Source organism: Microtus pennsylvanicus, chromosome 1, assembly GCF_037038515.1.
Source record: "Microtus pennsylvanicus isolate mMicPen1 chromosome 1, mMicPen1.hap1, whole genome shotgun sequence".
Taxonomy (NCBI): domain Eukaryota; kingdom Metazoa; phylum Chordata; class Mammalia; order Rodentia; family Cricetidae; genus Microtus; species Microtus pennsylvanicus.
In genome coordinates, this window is record NC_134579.1 from 141,044,968 (window position 1) to 141,067,995 (window position 23,028).

General features: G+C 47.6%; 1 protein-coding gene across 2 annotated transcripts; it reads right to left on the minus strand.

Annotated features, from left to right (window-relative positions):
- Znf180 (zinc finger protein 180) lies at positions 1-22,634 on the minus strand. Of its 2 annotated transcripts, none has more exons than XM_075989573.1 (5): positions 22,318-22,634; positions 18,917-18,997; positions 13,461-13,535; positions 8,718-8,838; positions 1-4,634 (listed from the first exon to the last, which is right to left on the minus strand). In XM_075989573.1, exons 2-5 carry the CDS (start codon positions 18,965-18,967, stop codon positions 2,938-2,940), a joined length of 1,944 nt encoding a protein of 647 aa, XP_075845688.1. In that variant the 5' UTR covers positions 18,968-18,997; positions 22,318-22,634; the 3' UTR covers positions 1-2,937. The 2 variants fall into 2 exon arrangements, with proteins under 2 accessions (XP_075845688.1, XP_075845687.1); XM_075989572.1 differs by lacking the exon at positions 22,318-22,634 and adding an exon at positions 21,998-22,267 and having other exon boundaries at positions 1,418-4,634.
- Between the last annotated feature and the right edge of the window lie 394 nt (positions 22,635-23,028).

The following is a 23,028-nucleotide window of genomic DNA, read 5'->3' on the forward strand; positions in this document are numbered from 1 at the left end:
ATAGGGTTAAAATTTATCATTTATAGACAAAGATCAGGATAGACACAGCAAATCTTTAGAAACCAAGGGTCACTTTGACAGTTCATTTTGGTAAAGGTACTTGCCACAAAGTTCAATGGCCTGAGTTTGATCCCCAGAATGAGTATGATGGAAAGAAAACCAACTCCCTTTGAGATTAAGTTAGTTGTTCTTGGGAGGTGGTAGTGCACACATTTAATTCAGCACTAGGAAAGCAGAGGCAGGTGGATTTCTGATTTTGAGGTCAGCCTTGTCTACAGAGCAAGTTCAAGGACAGCCAAGGCCACACAGAGAAACCTTGTCTTGAGAAACCAAAAACAAAAATAAAAAATGAAGTTGCTCTATAAGTCATGTGCACAAAGGCACGTGCAATTATAATAAATAAATAATGAATAAACAAGAGGAAAACACCTCAAGTGGTAGCTACAAAGCTTACCTGAAAAATTCATTCCTGGATTTATTTTTTATGTGTGTGTTTTGCTCGCATGCAAGTCTGTTCACCATGTGTGTACCTGGTGCCCAGGGAGGTCAGAAAAGGGTGCTGGGCCCCTAAAACTGTGGTTAGGGATGGTTGTGAGGCACAATGTGGCTGCTGAGAACTGAATCCAGCAAGAATAGCAAGTGCTCCTCCTCACTGAGCCATCTCCCCAGCCCCCATTCCCTCACTCTGAAAACTATTACAGGATACCCAGGGGCACAATACCATGGGAGGGGCCAGCAACATCATTGGGAATGTTCCTTAACTGATGTGGGAGTGTCATATATCAATCTGTTGATTTTATTGGTTAAGCAATAAAGAAACTGCTTGGCCCTGATAGGTTAAAACATAGGTGGGAGGAGTAAACAGAACAGAATGCTGGGAGGAAGAGGAAGTGAGCTCAGAGATGCCATGCTCCCCTCCCCTCTCCTGGGCAGATGCACGCGATGAAGCTCCGACCCAGAATGGACGTAGGCTAGAATCTCCCTGGTAAGCCACCTCGTGGGCTACACAGATTATTAGAAATGGGCTAGTCCAGGTGCGAGAGTTAGCCGAGAAGAGGCTAGATATAATGGGCCAAGCAGTGTTTAAAAGAATACAGTTTCCGTGTAATTATTTCAGGGCATAAGCTAGCCATGCAGGCGGCCAGGGTGCTGGGACGCAGCCCCACTGCTCATATTACAACACTTAACATTCCATGGAAACATAAGTGGACAATCCTACCTGCATTACCCAGGCCCTCAGTCCTCAAACAGGATGCTTGCTAGTGGAAATTCTCCTCACTAGTGCAAGACTTTCATCTGGAGCATCCCAGAGTCTGAGCCCTAGGGAGCTCAATGGCTCAATGGAAACCCAAAGCCCCCGGGGCATATGGTTAGCCATTCTTTAAATGCTCAAGAGATCTGTTTTGTTTTGTTTTTTGCTTCTGATCATTTTTTATTCTTTGTACCATTTGTTATAGTACAACATGCATCTCCAAAAGATGACAACATAAGCAATAGTATCGAATAAATAGACCCATGATCCCTTCTCAACTTCAACCTATACACAAATATTTCTGAAGGCAGTTCCAGAGATTCTCTATACTCTTGTCAAGTATTTCATTTCATATCAGTAATTTTACCTTAGTAATAGAAAATATTCACTGTAACAGAAGTGTACAAAGCAGATTACAAACTAACAATCGGGAAAATTATGCAGGTTGACAGTCAAATATTGTTTTCCAATATTAAGCTATAAAAACCACAACCTATAAGTTGCCACAGCACACCCACCAGTCAGCATTTCAGTCTTTTTGGGAACAGCCATCAATTTTAGATTTAGTTTATCTGAAATTCAGAACTGATTGCTTACTTTATGGAAAAAGTAGCAAAATTTATTGTTTGCAGGAGCACACACAGGACAAGTTTGTTTTTTCTTCTTTGAGATAGTCTTGCTACATAGTGCAGGCTGCTCTTGAACTCACAATCATCTTGACTCAGTCTCACTAGAGATGAGTTTTGGTTTTCTACTTCCATGCTGGTCCAAGCCTGACTCTGCTTGTAAATTTCCTAAACTACATAGCTTATGGTCAGCACACATGGCAATGCTGTGGGGAGCTTTGAGAGCAAGGGAGCCTATTTCTTGGCTCAGATGAGCTTAGCTCAGAGGACTAGGGCCCTGAAAACTCAATGGCCACTTGTAACTCTGAGTCAGTGGCTCCTATGCTGTCTCTAGATCGAAAGGAATGAATAGACAGGGTGGCAGAAGAGCAAAGCTTCTTGCGATAGAAAAGCAGCTCCTGCCACATAACCGGAGGGTACACAGAGTGAGATTTACAGCTGGGCTATGACTGGAGCCTGACTGGTCAAGCCTGCATAAACGAGGGACTGAAAAGCACATCTGCCTGCAGTAAACAGGCATGGGGATTCTAGGAGGAGATACGAGGTGGGAGGACATGGCTCAGTGAGCCAGTAGCACGAAGGGCAAGATACAGGAATATGGGACTGCTTCCTCACAGTGGCTACCTTCTGAAGTCAGGGAGTTTTAGAACAACTTCTGAGCTAAACTTACAGAGTGTCAGCTTTACAAGAAAGAAGATGTGTCTCAGGGCCCAGCCCAGGACTCTCAAACAAGAGGGCATATGAACTAGACCCCTCCTCTGGGTCTAGATTCTGTCTTCTCGAGTGCTATGGGAAGCCACTTCTGCCAGGCAGTAGGTAGCCTCCTTCTGAGACCAGTTTAAGGATGCTGCCGCACAGAGCTGTGCTAGAAAGCACCTCGGCTGGTGTCACAGCTTCTCTTCTCCAGGGGCCTCTTACCCTCGCCTGTCAGACAAAAGGCCTTACTCCTCGCTACCAGCAACACAGGGGTACCAAAAGGGCCTGTGTGCCTTCTTCCCCCAGGTACAACAGAGAGGGCTGGACTGAGAGGAGTGGACTCAAACTCGGGCTCCCACCTAGTCAGGACTTAGAAGACTCATCGCTGTGAGTGGCCTGGTGCCTACTGCGCTTAGAACTGCTAATAAACGCTTTGCCACACTGGCTGCACTTGTACGGTTTCTCCCCGGTGTGAGTTCGCTGGTGGACAATAAGCCGAGCGCTCAGGCTGAAAGTCTTCCCGCACTGGTTACACTCGTAAGGCTTCTCTCCCGTGTGGGTTCGCTGGTGCTGAGTGAAGCAGGAGCTCTGCCTGAAGGTCTTCCCACACTGGCTGCACTCGTAAGGCTTCTCTCCGGTGTGTGTCCGCTGATGAACGACCAGAACATAGCTCTGACTGAAGGATTTCCCACACTGCTTGCACTGATACGGCTTTTCTCCAGTGTGAGTCCTCTGATGCATGACAAGATGTGAGCTGCGGTTGAAAGATTTCCCACAATCACTACACTCATAAGGTTTCTCTCCCGTGTGTGTTCTCTGATGGGACACCAGCTGAGAGCTCCAGCTGAACGACTTCCCACAGTAATTGCACTCAAAAGGCTTTTCTCCCGTGTGGGTCCTCTGATGTGCGACAAGCTTATAGCTTTGGCTGAAGGACTTCCCACAGTGACTGCATTCATAGGGCTTTTCTCCAGAATGGATTTTCTGATGTGCGATGAGTTTATAACTCTGGATGAATGATTTCCCACACTGAGTGCATTCGTAGGGCTTCTCTCCGGTATGAGTTCTTTGATGTGCAATAAGTTTGTAGCTTTGCCTGAAAGACTTCCCACACTGGTTGCACTCATAAGGCCGCTCACCAGTATGAGTTCTTTGATGCACCACAAGAACATACCTCTGGGTAAAAGATTTCCCACACAGATTGCATCTGTATGGTTTCTCTCCAGTATGGATTCTCTGATGGGAAACAACGTGTGAGCTCCGGGTGAAGAACTTCCCACACAGGTTGCATTTGTACGGCTTCTCCCCCGTATGAGTTCTTTGGTGGGCAATGAGATGTGAACTCCAGCTGAAGGACTTGCCACAATACTTACATTCAAAGCGTTTCTCGTCAGAGCAGTTTCTCATGTTCTGAGGAAGAGATGGACTCGGGGCTGTTTTACTACATTTCTCCTGGCCCTCAAGAATCCTCTGTTGTTCATTTAAGGATAAGTTATGACACAAAACTTGTCCGCGCCCTTTAAAGTCAAAGGTTTTAGCTTCTACATGAACCTTTTCCTGTAGATTTAGGGGTGTGCCACCGCCAAAAGATGGAACATGACCATTCAATTCATAGGCTTTATCTCCTTTTGGGGTTCTTGTAAACTGAGTGAGAGGAAAGCGCGGAGAGACGTTTGCACAGTGTTCCTCTTTGGAGAGATCTGCACCATTGCTACCCTTCTGAAGACTGTTCGCAACAGTGCTGCCATGTAACTTTTTAACATGTGCTGCCCGTTTATGGAAATGGTTTCTGACTGGCATCAAGGGGAACGAAATCCTGCCAAATTCATCACTCCTGCAGACCGTTCCAGGAGTGCCAGCTCTCCCTTGGGTAAACGCTGCTTCCTCTTGCTTTTCTTGTTTCTTTTCCAGCTGCTCCTTGGATGCACACACTTCTTCACAGGAAGAGAGCCAAGGATCTTCTCTTGCCAACCCCTCTGTCTTCACTCCATGGGATGTTTCTTCATCAAAGACAGTCTGCTTTGAGGTGGTTTCTTCTATCCCATGCACAGCTGGCAAGTCTGGAAGAGAATAAAACAAGACACCTGTATTGGTCACTTTTATCCCAGTTCTCCAAACACCTGACACAGTGTTAGGAGCTGCAGACCCTCAGACCCTGAACTTTCTATGACCTTTTGCCTGCTGGAGGTAAACAACTTGTTTTTCTATGCTTGCAGCTGCTCTGAGCACAGGACCCTCAAGAGTTCCTGAAAGCAAGGAAGTGGTTTCTAGAGGGCTTGCAGTAGAAAATCCCCAGAGCTAGGGTGTGGCCACTAATCAAGGATAACACTATATAAGCTGCCTGGGGACATAATAAAATGGGCAGTCTTGCTTCAAGAATGACCCGTGTCTCTGTGTGTTCTTTACTCCCCAGACCCTTGCCCGACTGCAGTTCCAGATGGTGCAGGTACTGCAACAGAGTACAGTCCCTGGATTCCTGAGACGCCACCAGAGACTAGAAGTTTATATAGAATATGAGTGACATGATGAACTCACATGGGAAACATGGTCACACATGGTCCATAAGACAAGGAAAGCAGCAACTACCAATGGGCTTTGGAAACAGACTTTCTGCACATGTAATGTTCTCCATGTGCCTGGTTCTTAACTGGTGTAATGGAACCACTCCCTCTGGGCACAGCACAACAGTCCACCATCAGGAACAAGAGCTGTGATAACTTCCAGAACACCTTGATCTGTAGTCACGGTAATGAAACAAGATACACTGATAGTGGGGGTCTATGGTGCTGGTAGTGAGCTGGCAACATTATCTCAAACCAAAGAGGTGGGAAGGTCACTAGACCCCTACTTGGAATACAGTCACCACCTCCTTCTACCCAGCTAGATGTATCCTGAAGAGAAGTTACAGGGAAGTGGGAACCCCTTAGTGGTGCCTGGGCTTTTGTAAATTTTCTCCATGCTGGGTGCAGTTTTGATGATCTATTTGCCGTTTATTAACCCCTCTTCCTGTAATTAATCCAGAAAAACTCAGCAGTTGCCAAGCTGGACGTGGTCATGTGAAAAGGAATGACAATGTTCCAGTCCCACCAAGCAGCAGAACTTGGCAGCTTCAGCCACATGATTCTGGCTTTAGAGCTAAGGACAGAAAGCTGCTGAGGCCAGGCATGTGTCGGGGTGTCCCTGAATGGAGGCCCAGGAAGGTCGTTATGGGAAGCTGTGAAGATGAAACCTGAACTGCATGGAGACCCCACGATGTCAGAGATCCAGAGCTATAGGATGCCTGAACTGTACAGAGACCCCAAGATGTTAGAGATCCAGAGTTGTAGGATGCCTGCCGAAAAAAGTTTCTAACAGGAAGTGGAACCAATCCAAGAGAAAGAAGTGTGCTGCAGTCAACAAATTGAAAGGGGTTGGAGATCTGAAAAGCACTTTGACAACAGACATAGAAATGCAAAGTTTGAAGTTTGCCCAGCTGGTTTTGGTCCAGTATTTCCTCACTATGCTCCCTTCACTACATTTTAACAGAATAATTTAGATTCTGTGATGTGGGATTTCCCTCTGTATGCTATAATTACCATTGATTAATAAAGGAACTGCTTGGGGCCTCTAGCAGAGCTATTGGGGAACACAAGTAGGCAGGAAAAACTAAACTGAATGCTGGGGAAAAGAAGGGCAGAGTCAGAGAGAAGTCATGTAGCCCTGCCAGAGACAGATGCCAGAACTTTAGACAGTAAAACACAACCACGTGGCGATACACAGATTAATGGAAATTGGTTAAATTTATATGTAAAAGTTAGCCAATATAGAGCTAATGGACCAAGCAGTGATTTAATTAATATAGTTTCCGTGTGATTATTTCGGGAGGCTGAGCAGCCAGGAACAAACGGCCTCCATGCAACAGTCCTGTGTCATTATATGTTGGAAGTATGTGATCCACTTTTTTATTTCAATTTTACAGGGAATTACATTTAAGATATAGCAGTTGGGCTGAATGCATTTCCACATTGTTATGGCTACAAGCCTATGATGATCAGAGAGTGGGATGTGGTGGTTTGAATAGGAACCACTATTAGACTCACATGTTTGAATGTTTCGCCCATAGGGAGTTGCACTATTAGAAGTCGTGGCTTTGTTGGAGTAGGTGTGGCCTTGATGGAGGAAGTGTGTCACCACAGAGGTGAACTTTGAAGTCTTATATGCTCAAGTTACTCCCAGTATTGGTGTGGGAGAATTGTCTGTAATCTGTCAATCATGTTTTAAATAAACTCTGATTGGCCAGGCAGGAAATAGAAATGATACAATGAGAACAGGAGAATTCTGGGAAGGAGGAAGTTGATTATTCCCACTCCTGTTCAGACACCGAAGAAGCAAGATGTGACCTGCCAGCTGAAAAAGGTACTGAGCCATGGCTAACATAGATCAGAATAATGGGTTAATATAAGTACAAGAGCTAATAAGTAGCCTGAGCTAATGGGCCAATCAGCTTTATAACTTATAGAGATCTCTGTGTGATTTTCTTTGGGGCTTGCCGGCTGTGGGGAACTGGGTGGGACAGAAACCCCAACAAGCAGGCCCCATTCATGCTACAAAATCTTCATGTTACACAGTATGGCAGTCTTCTGTTGCCTATGGATCAAGACGTAGAACTCTCAGCTCCTTCTCCAGCACCACATCTGCCTACACACTGTGATGTTTTCCATCATGAAGGTAAAAGACTGAATGTCTAAACTCTAAGCCAGCCAAAATTGAATGTTTTCCTTTATAAAAGCTGCTGTAGTAGTGGTGGTGCATTCCTTCAATCCCAGCACTCAGGAGTCAGAGACAGGGGATGGATCTCTGGGAGTTTGAGGTCAGACAGTCTACAAAGCAAGTTCCAGGACTGGCCCCAAAGTTACAGAGAAATCTTGTCTCAAAAAGCAAAAAAAAGAAAAGAAAAAAGAAAGAAAAGAAAAGTTGTTGTGGTCATGGAGCTTCTTCACAGCAACAGAAACCCTAACTAAGACACTGGACTTGGATGTGCTCGTCTGTTGGAGCACAATCTAGGGTGGATAAACATTTCTGCTCATCTCCCCAGAAAAGTCACATGAAAAGTGGACAGATATATTGGTAAATTCTTTATATTCTTTACCTTGCTTTAATTAGGAAACTGTGTGGTTTGGAAAACTGGTGAAAGATACTGGACTTTGGGTATTCAACCTAGAGACAAAAGAAAATCACTGCCAACTTTGGTCGCAGAGTTTAGCCTTTAGAATCTGTGAAGTCTGAACAAGCTCAAACCAAAAATTTTACGTGTGTGTGTGTGTGTGTGTATTTGTATATATAAGTATTGTTGTTGTTTTGCTTATTCAAGACAGGGTTTCTCTTGTAGCCTTTGCTATCGTGGAACTCACTCTGTAAACCAAACTGGCCATGAATTCACTGAGATCTGCCTGCCTCTGCTTCCCAACAGCTGGGATTAAAGGCATGACCACCACTGCCCGGCTAATAAATTTTACTTTATATAAATTTGCATTCCCAGGGTGGAGTGGGGTCACCTGAGTTAAGTTCTACAAGGCTAAAGAGGATATGAATTATCAATGTTTTCTAAACTAGGTTTCCAAATGACTGATGGTCAGTCCGCCAATGACCTCAGAGCTCCAAGTACCCAGAGTGCCAGCCCCCAGCACATCCAGGTTTTCAAGTGTCCCCAGGCTTCCAAATACAACCAAATTTCAAGTGTTCTCATGTTCCTCAGGCCCTGGGGTTCCCTCCCCCAGCATCTCCAGATCACTAGCACTCCCTAATACTCCCACAAGGCAGCACAGGGGTGCACTATCAGCTAGAGAACACCCCAAGAGTTTCCCAGGACTGCAGAAAGAATCAACATGCAGGAGCACCGGGACCAGGTTTGGCTTGAGAATACCAGAATCAATTTCCTCAGCAGCATCTCAAAGAACATCAGGGGAAGACTCCTGAAGTGCTAGGCAAGGGAGCCAGTGCTGTAGGTTGCCCTCTGGCCTTCACCTGCATGCTACGGTGTGTTCATGAGCTCACCACAGAAACAAATGAAAAACCAGTAACCTGGTTGATGAGCCCCTTCACCTTCTTAATGGGAAGGGAAAGCATCAGTAGACAGCCCTTTTTGGAGCCAGTTACATACTCACCCCACAGGTCCCTGTGGCCCTCAAGGATCACACTTCTCTCTGGGGTTCTCTGGGGATTGTGCCAGGTGCTCTGCTCCTCCTCAGTGAGGTCCACAGTCACAATCTTGAAGTCTGTACTTTCCTGGAACAGCACACACACTCCTGTTTAGCTGGGCGTGGTTTAGTTTGTTTGTTTTCCAGTGTTTGTGGACAGATGCTTTAACTATAGGACAATTATCCTTAGAATATCCACATCCAAAGCATCCCAACCGAGGTCAGAAGAAGCTCAGAGAGGAACATCGAACAAGATGCATACAAATTCTCTCCATCCATCCATCCACCCATCCACCCACCCATCCATCCATCCATCCATCCATCCATCCATTCATCCATCCATCTCAGTGTAGGGACTGAACCCAGACCCTCACACATGATAGGCAAGTACTCCACCACTAAGCCATTTCCCCAACATTTAAGGAAGTTATTTTAGGGCTGCTGGAGAGGTCAATGGTCAAGAGCATTTGTTGCTGCTGCAAAGGACCTGGGTTCAAATCCCAGTACCCAGATGGTGACTCACAAACACCTGTAACTCTAGTTCCAGAGAATCCAACATCCTCTTTTGACCTCCACAGCTAAGAGGAACACATGTAGTATACACATATGCAGACAAAACTCTCACATAAATAAAATAAAATTTTTTAAGTTTAAAGTTATTTATTTTATTCAGTTTATTATTTTATGCCACTGGATGTCATGCCTGCTAGTATTCATGTGCATCATGTATGTACAGTGCCTGCAGAGGCAGAGAGGGGGCATCAGACAGCATTTATGCACACCATATGTATATCCTATCCGCAGAGGCAGGGTGTGTACCCTGTCTGCAGAGTCAGGAAGAGTGCATCAGATGCCCTGGGATTGGTTTTACTGACGCTTGTGAGCTGCCATGTGGGTGCTGGGAATTGAACCTGGGTTTTCTGGAAGAGAGTCAGTGCTCATAATCATAACCATGTCTCCAGTCCCTAGGTTTTTTTCATTTGGTACTATCACGTGTCTGTATATGTCAGAGAAGCAGGAGCCTGCGTGTGCCACATAGGTGTGCTGAGCTCAGAGGAACAGTCTCAGGCTCGCTCTAGCCTTCCACCCTAGGGCAGAGCTTTGTTTCTGTCATGCTGCATACTCCAGGCTAGGTCACTTGGCTGCGGCCTGGCAAATATCCTGGCGGGTAGATTGCTGGGTCTGGTGACATGGGTCAGAGGGGAAAGGCACTCGCCATCAAGTCTGACAACCTTGGGGCCCACAGGGGCGGAGAGAAGACTCCCAGGAACTGTCCTCTAACCCCCAGACATGCTGTGGCCAGAGGTTTTGTTCTTGCACGTGCACACACACACACACACACATACACACACACACACACAAACCCAAGTCTCTTTGCCTCGTAACCCTGTGCTCTGCTAAGCTGTACTACTGCGGATCACTGAGGTCTGTGTTTCATCTTAGCAAAATCAGCTGTCAGGCAAGTCTGGCCCATTGCCTGATTTTATCACTGTGAGTTTATTATAATGTAGCTACTCCCTGCGGCTTCTATATTTCAGGTGACTGATTTATTTATACATAGCAGCAGAGACTAACTAACAAGAAGACTGTATGACCCATGAACCCAAAAGGTCTCTGGCCATTGACATAAAAACAAAACAAAACAAAAAAATTACTGCTGTTTGGTTTTGGAAAATATGAAGAAAATTTCTAAATGGAATTCACTAGTGCAAAATACGGAAGAAACTTTAAGGTGGAAGAGAGGAAAGAAGAGCTGGGGGTGTGGCTCAGTGGTAGAGCCCCTGCCTAGAATCCACCAGTGAGGAGCTGGGGATGTGGCTCAGTGGTAGAGCCCCTGCCTAGAATCCCCCAGTGAGGGGCTGGGGTGTGGCTCAGTAGTAGAGCCCCTGCCTAGAATCCCCCAGTGAGGGGCTGGGGTGTGGCTCAGTGGTAGAGCCCCTGCCTAGAATCCCCCAGTGAGGGGCTGGGGTGTGGCTCAGTGGTAGAGCCCCTGACTAGAATCCCCAGTGAGGGGTTAGTGTGTGTTCCATAGCAAAGCACTCACTTTGCACATAAGCATCTGAGCGTAGCCCCCAGCCCCCAGGCTGGAGAGCTATATTGATCTGGACTCCAAATCCCAGCCTGCCAGGGGTCAGGACCACTTCCACCGAGTATTTAAATGAACTCCCAAAAGAGGAACAAGTTGTCCCTTTCCTTTCCTCCTGGCGGTCATATTCAAGGCCTCCCGGTTCCCAAGGCCACCCGAGAGCACAGAATCCCATTAAACCTGGATATTTCTTAGTTTGGGTTGTTTTGATTTGGCTTGATTGGGACTTTGAGTGGGCAGAGAGCCCGCATTAGGAAATATTCCTAACACATCCTATATTCACTCCCTGGCAGCACCAATGATAATAGATAAAACATAAAGAACGACTCATGGATTGACGACTTGAAACAGGTAGTCGGAAGCTCTAACAAGTCTACGGGGCAGCAATTTTGACCCAAAAAGAAAGTGCTGCTGCTGACCCCTCCTAGTGACAAAAACAGAACACCACACAATCAAATGTCTTCACCAACAGCTCTGTAAACTGACCAGACAGTTTTGGGGACCAGGTCCACAAATAGGACATGAGACCGGGATCACAAGAAACTGCATGCACATGCTGTCTCTGTGCATTTTTCTTAGGCTTTCACCAGAGTCTCAAAGGTTTTGAAGGATTAGCACAAAACAGGCTTCAGAAATGCAAGCTGCTAACTGCCAGTTGGGTTGAACTCTCACCTTGAAGGGTCTTTAAGTCTCTAATCCAGGCTTCCTTCTAATATCTACACACCCTGTTGTCTAAAACACGTGCAAATATCAAGTAAAGGCTGGCAGGTTGGTTTAGCAGGTAAAGAGGCTTGGTGCCGGCTGGATATGATGATGAATGTCTTTAAGCCCAGCACTGGGGGTCTGAGGACCTGGATGGCCGGGGATCATAAAGACCTTGTCTAAAAAAAAAAGACGCTTGCTGCTAAGCTTGACAGCCTGACCGCGTCCTATAAATTCCACATGGCAGAAGGTGAAGCTGACTCTCACAAATCATCCTCAGACTCCACATAGTCACTGTGGTGTACACACACACCACCTCAAAAAAATGTCAAAAAATGAACAAATATGTATGAGAGGATCAAATAAATCCACAAGGTGGTGACCAGAGAAGGCTAAAAGCAATTCATCTCTTAAACAGTAGCCGTGTGGCTGGAGACGCTCAGTGAATAAAATGCTCACTGCACCACCGTGTGGCTCAGGGCTCAGATCCCCAGACCCATGTAGAAGTGTGGCAGGTGTAGCGGCCACCTGCAACCCTAGTACACAGACAGCAACACATGGGTTCTGGGTTCAACTGAGACATCCTGTTGGCAGAGGGTGGTTGAGGGAGACACTTTACATCCTCCCCTGGCTTCCTTGAGCACAGCACACACCCAGTAGTGGAGACGCTAGTGTCAGAATTTGTACAACACAGCAGCTGACCCCCGGGGCAGCAGTAAGGATGACCACAGGGAGAGTGACTGTTAGCTTTAAAGTTGCAGCTGCTTCTGCAGCTTTTTTCCCCCAGGGCATTTTGTGGTCCGATTTCTGCAATGATGCCACTGGTCCATTTGTTGAAATAGATTAGTGGATTAGAACTGACACATTTAATATCTGCCTTGACCATGCTCGCCTCATTCCTCAACAGGGTCATTTGTTGAACCTGAGGCTCACTGTTTTGGGTGGGCTGGCTGGCTAGGAAGTTTTTGGGACCCACCTATCTCTGCCCTACAACCTTTACAGTGGCATCAATTGATTTGAACTTGGGTGTCCAGGCTTGCATACAAGTGCCCTTTCCCACTGAACCATCTTCCCAGCCCCTTGCCTTCTCACTCTTGTCAAGCATCTTTACACTACAGACCCAGCCTCCCTCTCATCTGACCACTCAGAGGCAGGATCGGTTGTAGTGTTCTGCCTGAGAGAGCCTGGATCCTCCTCCATGCCGAGACCAGACCAGCTGAAGCAGGCCTCTCTGAGAAGAGAATGCTTTGTACTCTGCGGTTCAGCTCCTGCTTCCTGGTGCTCCATTTCTTCTTCCCCACTAAATCCTTCTCAGAGCCACCAGTGAGCAGAGCCCAGTCTTCTTCCCGTCCTGCGGCACTGGGGATTGAACTCTGGGCCTCATGCATGCCAACAAACACCACCACTGAGCTCCATGCCCGGCCTCAAGTCTAATCCTTTCGCATCTCAGCCCCTCAACCTGCAGAATCCATGCAGCTCTGCACTTTGAACCCTTCACTTACCCAAGTTTCTTGGAAAAGCTGCTCACTCTTGTGTGTGGAGGGTGCACGTATGTGTGAACCCTGGGTCAACTCTTTCTCGATTGTTCTCTATCTTATTTTTTTGAGACGGGGTCTCTATTGAACCTGGCGCTCACCACTATGGCTAGACCTACTGGCTGGCGAGCCCAGGGGTCCTTCTGCCTCCACCTCCCCAGTGCTGGGATTACAAGCATTCAATGCCCAGTTTTCTAGAAAGATGGGATGGCACGTGGGCCCTCGGGAATGCACACCAAAGGCCTCACCCAGTTCTCACCAGCCCGCCCAACCTTGTTTTCATTCTCTCCCGCTCTGACCTTGCCCCAGCTCCCTTGACCTTGCCGCTACCACTCACTGCCACACACACACACTCTCCAGGTAAAGGAATGGCCTTGCCCAACTCACCTGGGGCATGACGTCCAGTGACCCAGCATCTTCTCCCTCCACTTCGATGATCATCTCTTGGGGTAGAACAAAGTTCTGAGAAACCAAGCAGATGAGACAAAGGGGACCCATCAGAGAATAAAGCTGAGCCTGGAACTCCCATGGTGGGTCAACAGGATCTGACCCGCATCCAACTGCCAATCTCTGTTCCCTCCACATGAGCTCTGTCCTGTCCTGTCCTGTCCCCTGCCGAAACTCCTGAATCACTCAGCAGTAAGCAGGCAATGCAGACCCTAGCATGAACCAAACCAGAAGCAATTCAGAGCCATGTCAAAGGAGCGGAAGGTGGCAACTGTAGTTTGGGGTGTCAGTCCACCAGGAGGCGAATCCCTGATGGGTGAATCTCGGATCTGCACGGTCCAAGACCACAGATTCCAGAATGTCTTTTGCTTCTGCTGTGCCTTTATGTGTTTGTCACTGCCATCTTTCTCTGTATCTGGCAAGGTGTACATGGGTGTGGGGAGATTCCCACTGCCTGTAATGTAGTGTTTATCTCATGGAAACATCCCATTCTATTGGGCATTTTTACCTGTGAATTATTGTGAAGATGACCTCCTCTGAAGTTGTACTGTCTAACAGATAAAAATAATGTTAGTTTAAATAGAGTCCTGATGATTAAAAATATAGGCAAGGAAATGTCACACAGCTCAGGCTCATGAGTTTCACCTAAGGATCTCCATAAATTGCAGGTCAGGTTAATGACTAAGGAAAACCAATGAGTCCCAGGTGTCAGGCTAGCTCGAATTCCTTTAATGTTGAAAGATGCATTCACAAGTTTCTGTGTGCAATACAGCTCAAACAAAGCCTGAAAGTAACTTTGGGTTAGATTAAATGTTTCGATAATAGCCTCTGAGGTGAAAAACCCTAGAAAACAATATAAAGTTCACATAGCTGAGCTACAGATTCATTAGGTTAGGGCCAGAAACACAAAGCAGCCCAACTGTTATTAGCTGACATACTTTCCTTGCTAGGATTGGTAGGTGAGCAAAGATGATAACTAATTCCTTGTGCCCATTTCTGCGCTCAATCTCCTGATATAAGAAACTACCGATGAATGGACATGAACCCTGAATATTTAGAGTAGCGCTGATTGTTTTCAATATATTAGGTTTGTGGTTCCTTTAAGATTACCTTTCAGTATAAGTAACAAAGTGATTCTTAATAACCACGATATGCAGCCTGCCAGTAAAAGAAATGGCTGAGAAAAATACTCTGCTTGCTCACACTGTTAATTTATAACAAGTTACTTAGATGTAAATATATGTGGGTTCTTGGGATGACTTTGTTTTAATCATGTAAGGGAGATAAAAAAATATATTTGCACCTATATTCATTATAATCCTTCTCCTGAAAAACTGATGTAACCACATTGTAATTTCTATATTGCCTGAGAGATATTGTTGGGGTACATAAGCTGTAGAAGAAAAATAAGCAGACAGAATATAGAAAGAGAATACAGAAGAAGAACAAAGAAGGAAACCATCAAGAGAGTGTGTAAGTGTCTTTTCCCTTACCCCTCAGATAAAACAGTCACAGTATGTTGACTCCATGGATTTCCCTTTGAGCCCTGTGTTGCTAGAGGCTAGCTCCCCAGGCAAGACAAAGTAACTAACAAATTAACTTCAAAATTAAGCCAGGGATAGTGGTACGTGACTGTCACCCAGCACTTAGGAGGCAAAAGGATCAAGAAGTTCAAGGGCATACTCTCCAACACAGCTGGTTCCAGACCAGCATGGTTTATGAGACCCTGAGGGCTGGAAGATGGGCCTGTGATGAAGAAGACTAGAGTTTGGATCCCAGCACCCACGTCAAAACCCAGGCTGTACCATAAATGTCTACATCCTGCTCAGAGCTGGACAGAGCCAGGAGAATTGCTGGAACCTCTGTCTCCAAGCCTAGCCAACAAAATGCAAGCCACGGGTTGAGGGAACATGCCTGCTTCAAAGGAACGAGAACGAGAACGACAAAGGACATCTGATGCAGAGGCACACATGCACACATGACCCAAACTCGATACGTACACAAATGATCCTTTTAAAAAGACAGACAATAAAGAAACAATTGATAGGAATAAACACTATCACAGTTCGGGTTTCTATTGCTGTGAAGAGACACCAAGACCAAACGAAAGCATTTACTTGTGGTGGCTCACTTACAATTCAAAGGTTTAGTCCATTATCGTCATGGTGGGAAGCAGGGCAGCCATACAGGCAGACACAGTGCTAGAGAAAGGGCTGAAAATTCTTACATCTGATCCACAGACAACAGGAAGTGGTCTGTCTTGAACAGGGCATGGCTTGAATATAAATGAGACTGAAACCCCAGGCCTACCTCCACAGTGACACACTTCCTCCAACAAGGCCACACCTCCTAATAGTGTCACTCCCTTTGGGGGCCATTTTATTTCAAACCACCACACACACAGTGGGAGCTAGAGAGATGACTCAGCAGTCAGAGCACTGGCTGAGATTATAGACAGTTTTTGGGGCACCTCCTAGCCATTTGCTCGTGATTCTGCCCTAGCGGTAGGGAACTTGGAGGTGCTAGGGCATATAAATTGGGCAAACTTAACTGGCAAGTAACATTACACAAATTGAGCAGGTTATATGTAGAAAAATATTGTATATATATATATATATACACACACATATACATATAATAAAAACATGTAACAACAATTAATGGAAAAGAGGCCATATATTTGCAAGAGATTAAAGAGAGGTATATGGGTGGGTTTGAGGGTGGAGAAAATGATGTAATGATATTATAATCTCAAAATTGAAATCAATTTTTCAAAAGGAAGCTTCCTCTCCTTTGTCCTTTATATCACCTGTGTGCTGTACCCCACTTCCTTAGATGAGAATAAATGAAGGGAAGTTTAAGTAGAGACAAATGGGAGGGGAGGAAAGAGAAGCAGGGAGGGAATAATTAACACAAAATACTTGTACATATGCAGACCTGGGTTTTATGCCTACAGGTACAAGAATGGCATGGATATAATAGAGCTAGCCAGCTGCTTTTCTGCCAGAGTTAAGGCCCACTCTCAAGGAGGAAATGCATGCCTAGCACTGTAAACGTGGCTCACAGGCTGTGGCTGTGGAGCCCGCACACCCCAGAGGTGAACCTATTACTCCAATTGCTGAATGGGTATCCCAACAAACTGCCCTCTAAATCCGAGGCTCCCTGCAGCTCTCAGACCTCCACAAAGACCTTGGGGTTTCTTTGTTTTGCACAGTGCAAGGACTGACACAGGAGCTCAGAACTGACCCACGTGCAGAGAGTAAGTCTGTGCCACGCTCAGCACTGCAGCGTCTCAGGAACAACTGCTGAGGAGGGGGAAACGCTGTAGGAGCCACAGGTCAGTGAGGGCCGGAACAAAACACTGTCCTCTGAACAAGACAGAATCGCTGCACGCATGTACCACAGCAGTTGTTGTTGCGTGCATGAGACCGCACATCAAGCCACGGAGGGCGGGGACTGGCTCCTGAGCCACTTCTCCTGCCTGAGAAACTGCTGATATAGCATCTTCTATTGGAGGGAAAGTTAGCTTTCTTTAACGATGTAGTTTATGATAGGTTCACCATAGTCCCGTGGATAGCGCCACACTCAAAGTATATGGTCAGCACAAACCAGGCTCGGTGGATTATTTAAAAAACAAACAGGACACAGAGGTGGGAAGGATGGGGATGCGCGGTGAATCTAGGAGACGTAAGAGGAGCACCGGGAGGTGAGTATGATCAAAATGGTAGTGTGTGTGTATAAAGTTCTCAATAAAAACATAATAAAAATGATAGCATATTGGATTTCAGCGTGTTTGTAGGAAAGAGAGACACAAAAGAAGGCAAAGAACTTGGAGGTGACACAGGCATGGAAAAGGGAAGGAAAGCTGAGCTAGTCCACAGGTTAGAGGAAGTCCTTCAGCTATGACTCTGGGTGATAATGCATCACTAAGAACCTTTCATATTTAAGACTTTTATACCTGTACATGTATGAAATTTTTTATTGTCATAATATCTAGAAGGCACTTAAAGTTGTCGCTAAACTGTTTTAACAATAAATACGTGGCTTGGGAATTAGAGACGAGTTTCTCCTGAGCTGACTGGTTGAAGCCTACAGAGACCTTAGTGATGAGCCAGAATATAGTGTGGTTCAAAAGTTCTGCTTATCCGGTAACGTGTTGTGCTAGTTTGAATGTAATTGGCCCCCATAGGTCCAAAAGAATGGCACTATTAGGAGGTGTTGCCTTGCTGGAGGAAGTGCGTCACTGTGGAGGCGGGCTTTGAGGTCTCATATATGCTCAAGCCACGCCCAATGAGACAGTCCACTTCCTGTTGCCTTTTGATCAAGATGTGGCCAGCCACCATGTCTACCTACACACTGCCACATGCCTTACCATGGTATCAATGGACTGAACCTCTGAACTATAAGCTGCCACCTCAATTAAATGTGTTTCTATGTAAGAGTTACCGTGGTCATGGTGTCTCTTCACAGCAATAGAAACCCTAAAACACATGTTAATAGAGCTCAACAGTTAAAAGTTCAGGTGCCAGAATTCACATAACAAGCCAGGTGTCCCCTGCACACCTGTCACCCAGCTCCGAGGGGCAGAGAGCAGAGAATCACTAGGACTTACTGGCTTCCAGCCTATCTGGAGAAACGCTAGCTCTTGACGTATGACAGACTTTTCCTGGGGAGATGAAACATACACATATTCATGCCAGAAAGGGAACCCGTGCATACCAAAGTAACAAATGTATCAAAGTCCACCTTGGCGAAGCAGTGAGTTTGTTCTGGGGTTACTGGCAAAGCAGCTACATCCCCGGCAGGCCCAAAGGCTCTCCTCTTCAGCCTGCCTCTCACAGTCGACTCTGTGACAGGTGGAGTTTGCTTCCATTCTGGCCGGGGAAGGAGCCCTCCCGGCCCTCACAAGTTTCCACTTTGTTAGCCGGTGACATTTTATTTACTGAACCCTCCCTCTCAGAGGAACACTTCAATCTGGAAGAAACTCTCACCATCCCTAGGTTCAGAGAAAGGCCCTCTCTCAAAAGAACAGGTAAAGAGTAACAGAGAACACCAGTGCCTTCTGGCCTCTGCACATGCATCTGTAGGCACGCGTGAAGATATGCACATGGTACTGTCTTAGACACTACTTCAAGGCATTGCAGAATGAGGTACCTAAAGGATTTAATAAAGGTTTTGCATAATAATGCATGTGTCTTCTTCTGGCCTCTGCACATGCATCTGTAGGCACAGTGTACATGTGCACATATGCACGCTGGCTAATCTTTTAAAAAAGTGTGTCGCCTATGAGGGACCAAATTCCTTAAAATACTGCAAAGAGAATTGATTGCAAGGCTCAGGCTGCAGGGCCAGGCAGGACTGAGCTGAGGCTACCAGGGAAGGGTGGCTGCACTCACCTCCACACAGGCCTGCGGAGACTCCAGGGACTCTTCATCTTGCTGTTCCATGGTCTCCTCCAGGTGTAGCCAGGGGCCGAGCTGCACAAACAAATGCTCTTGAGCACAGCCTGCACCGCCAACCTCCAACCCAGCCTGCCCCTTCTAGAAGTTAAAGCCCCCAACTTGGCATTAACCAAGAATTCCTCAGTTCCTCCTCCAAGCTAAATCCTCATAGCTTCAATTTGTTCCTTCATTCCCTCCACCCTGTAAGCCTACCTCATGCTCAGACATGGTCTTCTGCCCACTACCAAAATGTACAGCTCCAGTGAGGACCTTCGCTGGGCCCTGGGAGCCTCACGAACACGCAGCACACAAAGAACTCCTTTATATTATGTACTTGACTGCCCTGAGTGTGCAACCACAAGCCCCTAGCTCTTCCTAGGGCCAGGAACCACAGTCACTGAGGACACAGACAAAGCTCAGGACACAATCCCAGTCTTTCCAGGGTCGGGAACCATAACCACTGACCACATGGACGAAGCTTGGGATGCAGCCCAGCCTTCCCAGGAACTGACTTCACCACAGCCCTTTCATTGGCCAGGTCAGATCTTTCAGCAACCTTCCAGAGTCTCCGCCTTCCTATCCAGACAGGACTCCAGTCCCTCCCTCCACCATCTAACCTGAATCTGGCTCAGATTCTTAGCCAAACCCTCAGACCCTCATTTCTAGACTGAACCTGATTCTTCCATTGATCTGGAGGGCTCTGGGCCTAAAGCTTCAATAGCCTATGCAGAATGGGGGTGGGGGAGCTCTGGCAGAAACAGCACCAGCACCTGTATCCCTGAAGCTTGGCTGTCTTTGTACCAATTGGATGTCATGGTTTCTGAAACCAGGGCAGCACCTGACCAATCTCAACTAGGCACTCAACCGCACAGCACCCCCATGCTGGTTTATGCAGCACCGAGGATGGAGCCCAGGATTCGAAGCATGCTACAGTCTATGCCTAAGGCACATGCCCAGCCACCACTCTTGTCTTTCTCACTACCCTAGCACTACTGTGGAGCCCCACCCACTTCTCTCAACCTCCCAAATTCCCGTTCTAACACGTTCCTGGGCACCTGAGTCCCAGGAAGACCCTGTCTTTCCCCAGACTTGGGCATCAACTCGTGATCACATCGAACTCTACAAAGACCCCAGCACTGTGTCTATAAAATCTATGTCTAAGGGCACAGTGGCACACACCTTTTACCCCAGAAGATTCCCACCCAGGATTTGTATTCAGGCCCTGGGCTCTTTGCCACTCTCGGGTTCTTTTTTTTTGCTTTGTTTCGGTTTTGATTCCTTGGTTTTTTGAGGCAGGGTCTCATGTACTTTAGACTAGCCTCAAACTCACCATACTCCCGAGTGCTGAGTTTACAGATATGTGCCACCAGACCTGGTTTATGAACTGCTAGAGATGGAACCCAGGGCTTTGTCCATGCTAGGCAAGCCCCTAACCACCCGAGTTCCACGCCAGTCGGGTTCTTATAGGAACCTGAATCCCCTTATGCCTCGAGTCACAGCTGTCACAACGGCCCTGCAGGCACCAGCTCTGCATGCCTGTGGAACTGCAGTTAAAATACAGTATTACCGAAATCTGAGCACACAGCTCTAGAGCCACTCCTCGCACCCCAGCGCTTGGCTCCCTGGGGTTCTCAAGCCTGTGCTACAGTTGCTCCCACGGGACCTGGTCCTTCCCCATCCTCTATACCCTACCCTCCTCCAAACCTAAGCATTCTGTTGCTTGAAGGCAGAATAGAGTCCAAAGCAAAGGTCCCAGCAATACCAACTCTGCGTAGCATCCACCTCCCCCCAGAAGGCAGCTGATGTGAGAAAGTCCTTAGGGATGCAGATCCCTCCTCCAAGCTGGGGTCTCTACCCAACCTGAGCACTTTAGAAGCCTGCATTATTCTACAAGGGAGCCAGGATTCAGGTCAATATCCTCTAACTCTGGTACCTAACAAGGGCGCATTCTACCTGGAACCCTCTGCTAGGCCCTGGGACCCTCTCAGTCCAGTACTTGGGTGTCTAAAGGATTGATTTATTCAAGCAACATTGCCTGTCTTAGGGCAAAAACGGGGAACTCCAGCCTGCTCTCCTGTACCCACTTTCTCCAAATCGAAATGCTCCCTCCTGGACGGAGGTGGGAGGCTAAGACTCGGGAAGTAAACTAAACTTAAAAATCCCAGAAGCGGAAACTCTGAGTTTCACACACACACACGCACACACACACACACAAGCACCATTCCTCAAGGTTCTAGCGGCCATAGCAATGGCTGGGGAAGAGGCAGAGATGCAGCGCTCCTAAGTCATCCCCCATGGGCGTTTCCGTGGCCGAGTCATCCATGCTCCTATAAGCAAGCCCTCACCCATACCTCTGTAAGGAACAACAACCCCCCTGGCTCACCAGGCTAAAACGGGGTGTCACCGTCTCTTTGGTTGGTTGTCATCATGCCTGATCTGGGAACAAAAGCTACATATTATCTCCAACAAGCAGGACACCCCCAGATTTGCAAGACCAGTCTCTGCCAGGGGTCCTAGCACCACGTTCCCAGAATGTTGGTTGGTGCTTCCGACACGAACACTAGCTCAAGAGTACAGGAACAGTGGCGCAGCCCCGGTCTCTAGGAAAAAGAATGCGGGCACTCGAAGGCTCGCCACGAAATAGGCACAGCAGGAGGGGGCTTCTCCGTACTTTAGAAGGCGGCTGGGAAATTGCTCACGTCACACCCACCTCTGCACCACGGCTCTCCCTACTGTCAAAGCTGATCCTGCATTCAGACCGACGGCCACCAGACTCAGTTATTAGGAGCGGTAGAAGTCACAGCTTACAACAGACTCAGCAGACTAAATAGGCCCATCCTCCCCACATCAAGGTCACACACTCCCTCCAGGAAACACGAGACGCTCCGCTCGCTCCCCGAGACAAGCAGGAATCAAGAGGCAGGCAGCCTGACTACAAGCAGAGACAACTCAACTAGATGGCTTAGAAGCTCTCTCCTTCCTCCAAAACCAGTAAGGTAACCCCTACTGTGCCACGTAGACCTGAATTCTCCTTACCTCAGAGGCCCCGCCATGTTGTCTTTCCGGGGCGAGAACACCTCGACTAAGTAACTCCCCCATAACTATGTCTGCGCACTGTCTTCCATACTTCTGGACATATTCGGTCCCAAACAAGTCCCACTACTAGCCCCACCATCCGCGCATGCGCGCACTGCACAGTCACGGCAGCTCGGTCTCCACAGACCTCCGCCACCCGCAGAAGTCCGAACTCAGACGCCGGAACCCCCATTCTCTGACATAGCCGCGTCCAGCTTCCCGCCCAGACCTTGCGCATGCGCACACCGAGCACTATCAGCCTCCTCTTAGCTCCTACCAACCTGGGTGTCGGCTATCACGCAGTGTGGGCCGGGCTGTGGGCCCGGCCCGGCCTGAGCAGCGCACGACTCGGCGTCAGAGCAAATTTGGGCTCACAGCGTCCTGTCCCGATCTTGAAGCATATCCGACATGACTCAAGTGGTGCAAGTTTGGCCTCCACCTCGAGTCAGCATCAAACTGGTCGCTCCGTGCAGACTGAACCCAGCCAGGAGGCCGGGCCACAGCCGGCGCCCACTCACCACACACATACACACACATACACACATTCACTCACACACACACACACACACACACACACACACACACAAATGGCTGCACTGCCGGCTAAATCCGGAAGAGGGTGGCATCAGCTCAGTAGAACTACAATCCCCACAAGTCTCAGCGGCGTGCGCAGCTACTGGGAGGACTCAGCACCGAGAGGCGGGACCTCGAACGGCGGCGCAGTTCGTCCCAGCGTTTGAGAGGCCCACCAGGCAGTCCAGGGCGGGGCAGGAACGCGTGGGGCGTGGCCAATTGGGGAACCTATTCTCTAAGCCAGACTAGAAATTCGGTTGGGCACTGGCAAAGCTGGCAAAGCTGGGAGTTCACGGTTCAAAAAGGATGGCTCACCGGATAAAGGCACCGGCCGCCAAGAGTAATGACACGAGTTGGATTCCCGAACCCACTGGGTGCAGGGAAAGAATTGTTCCATAAATTGTCTTCTGACCACCATG

Coding starts and splice junctions, on each gene's coding strand:
- Znf180 (XM_075989572.1), bottom strand. CDS start 22,060: ATGGGGGAGTTACTTAGTCGAGGTGTTCTCGCCCCGGAAAGACAACAT. Junction 13,536..18,916: donor CTCCGCAGGCCTGTGTGGAG/GTGAGTGCAGCC, acceptor TTGGTTTCTCAG/AACTTTGTTCTACCCCAAGA. Junction 8,839..13,460: donor CACTGGACGTCATGCCCCAG/GTGAGTTGGGCA, acceptor GTGCTGTTCCAG/GAAAGTACAGACTTCAAGAT.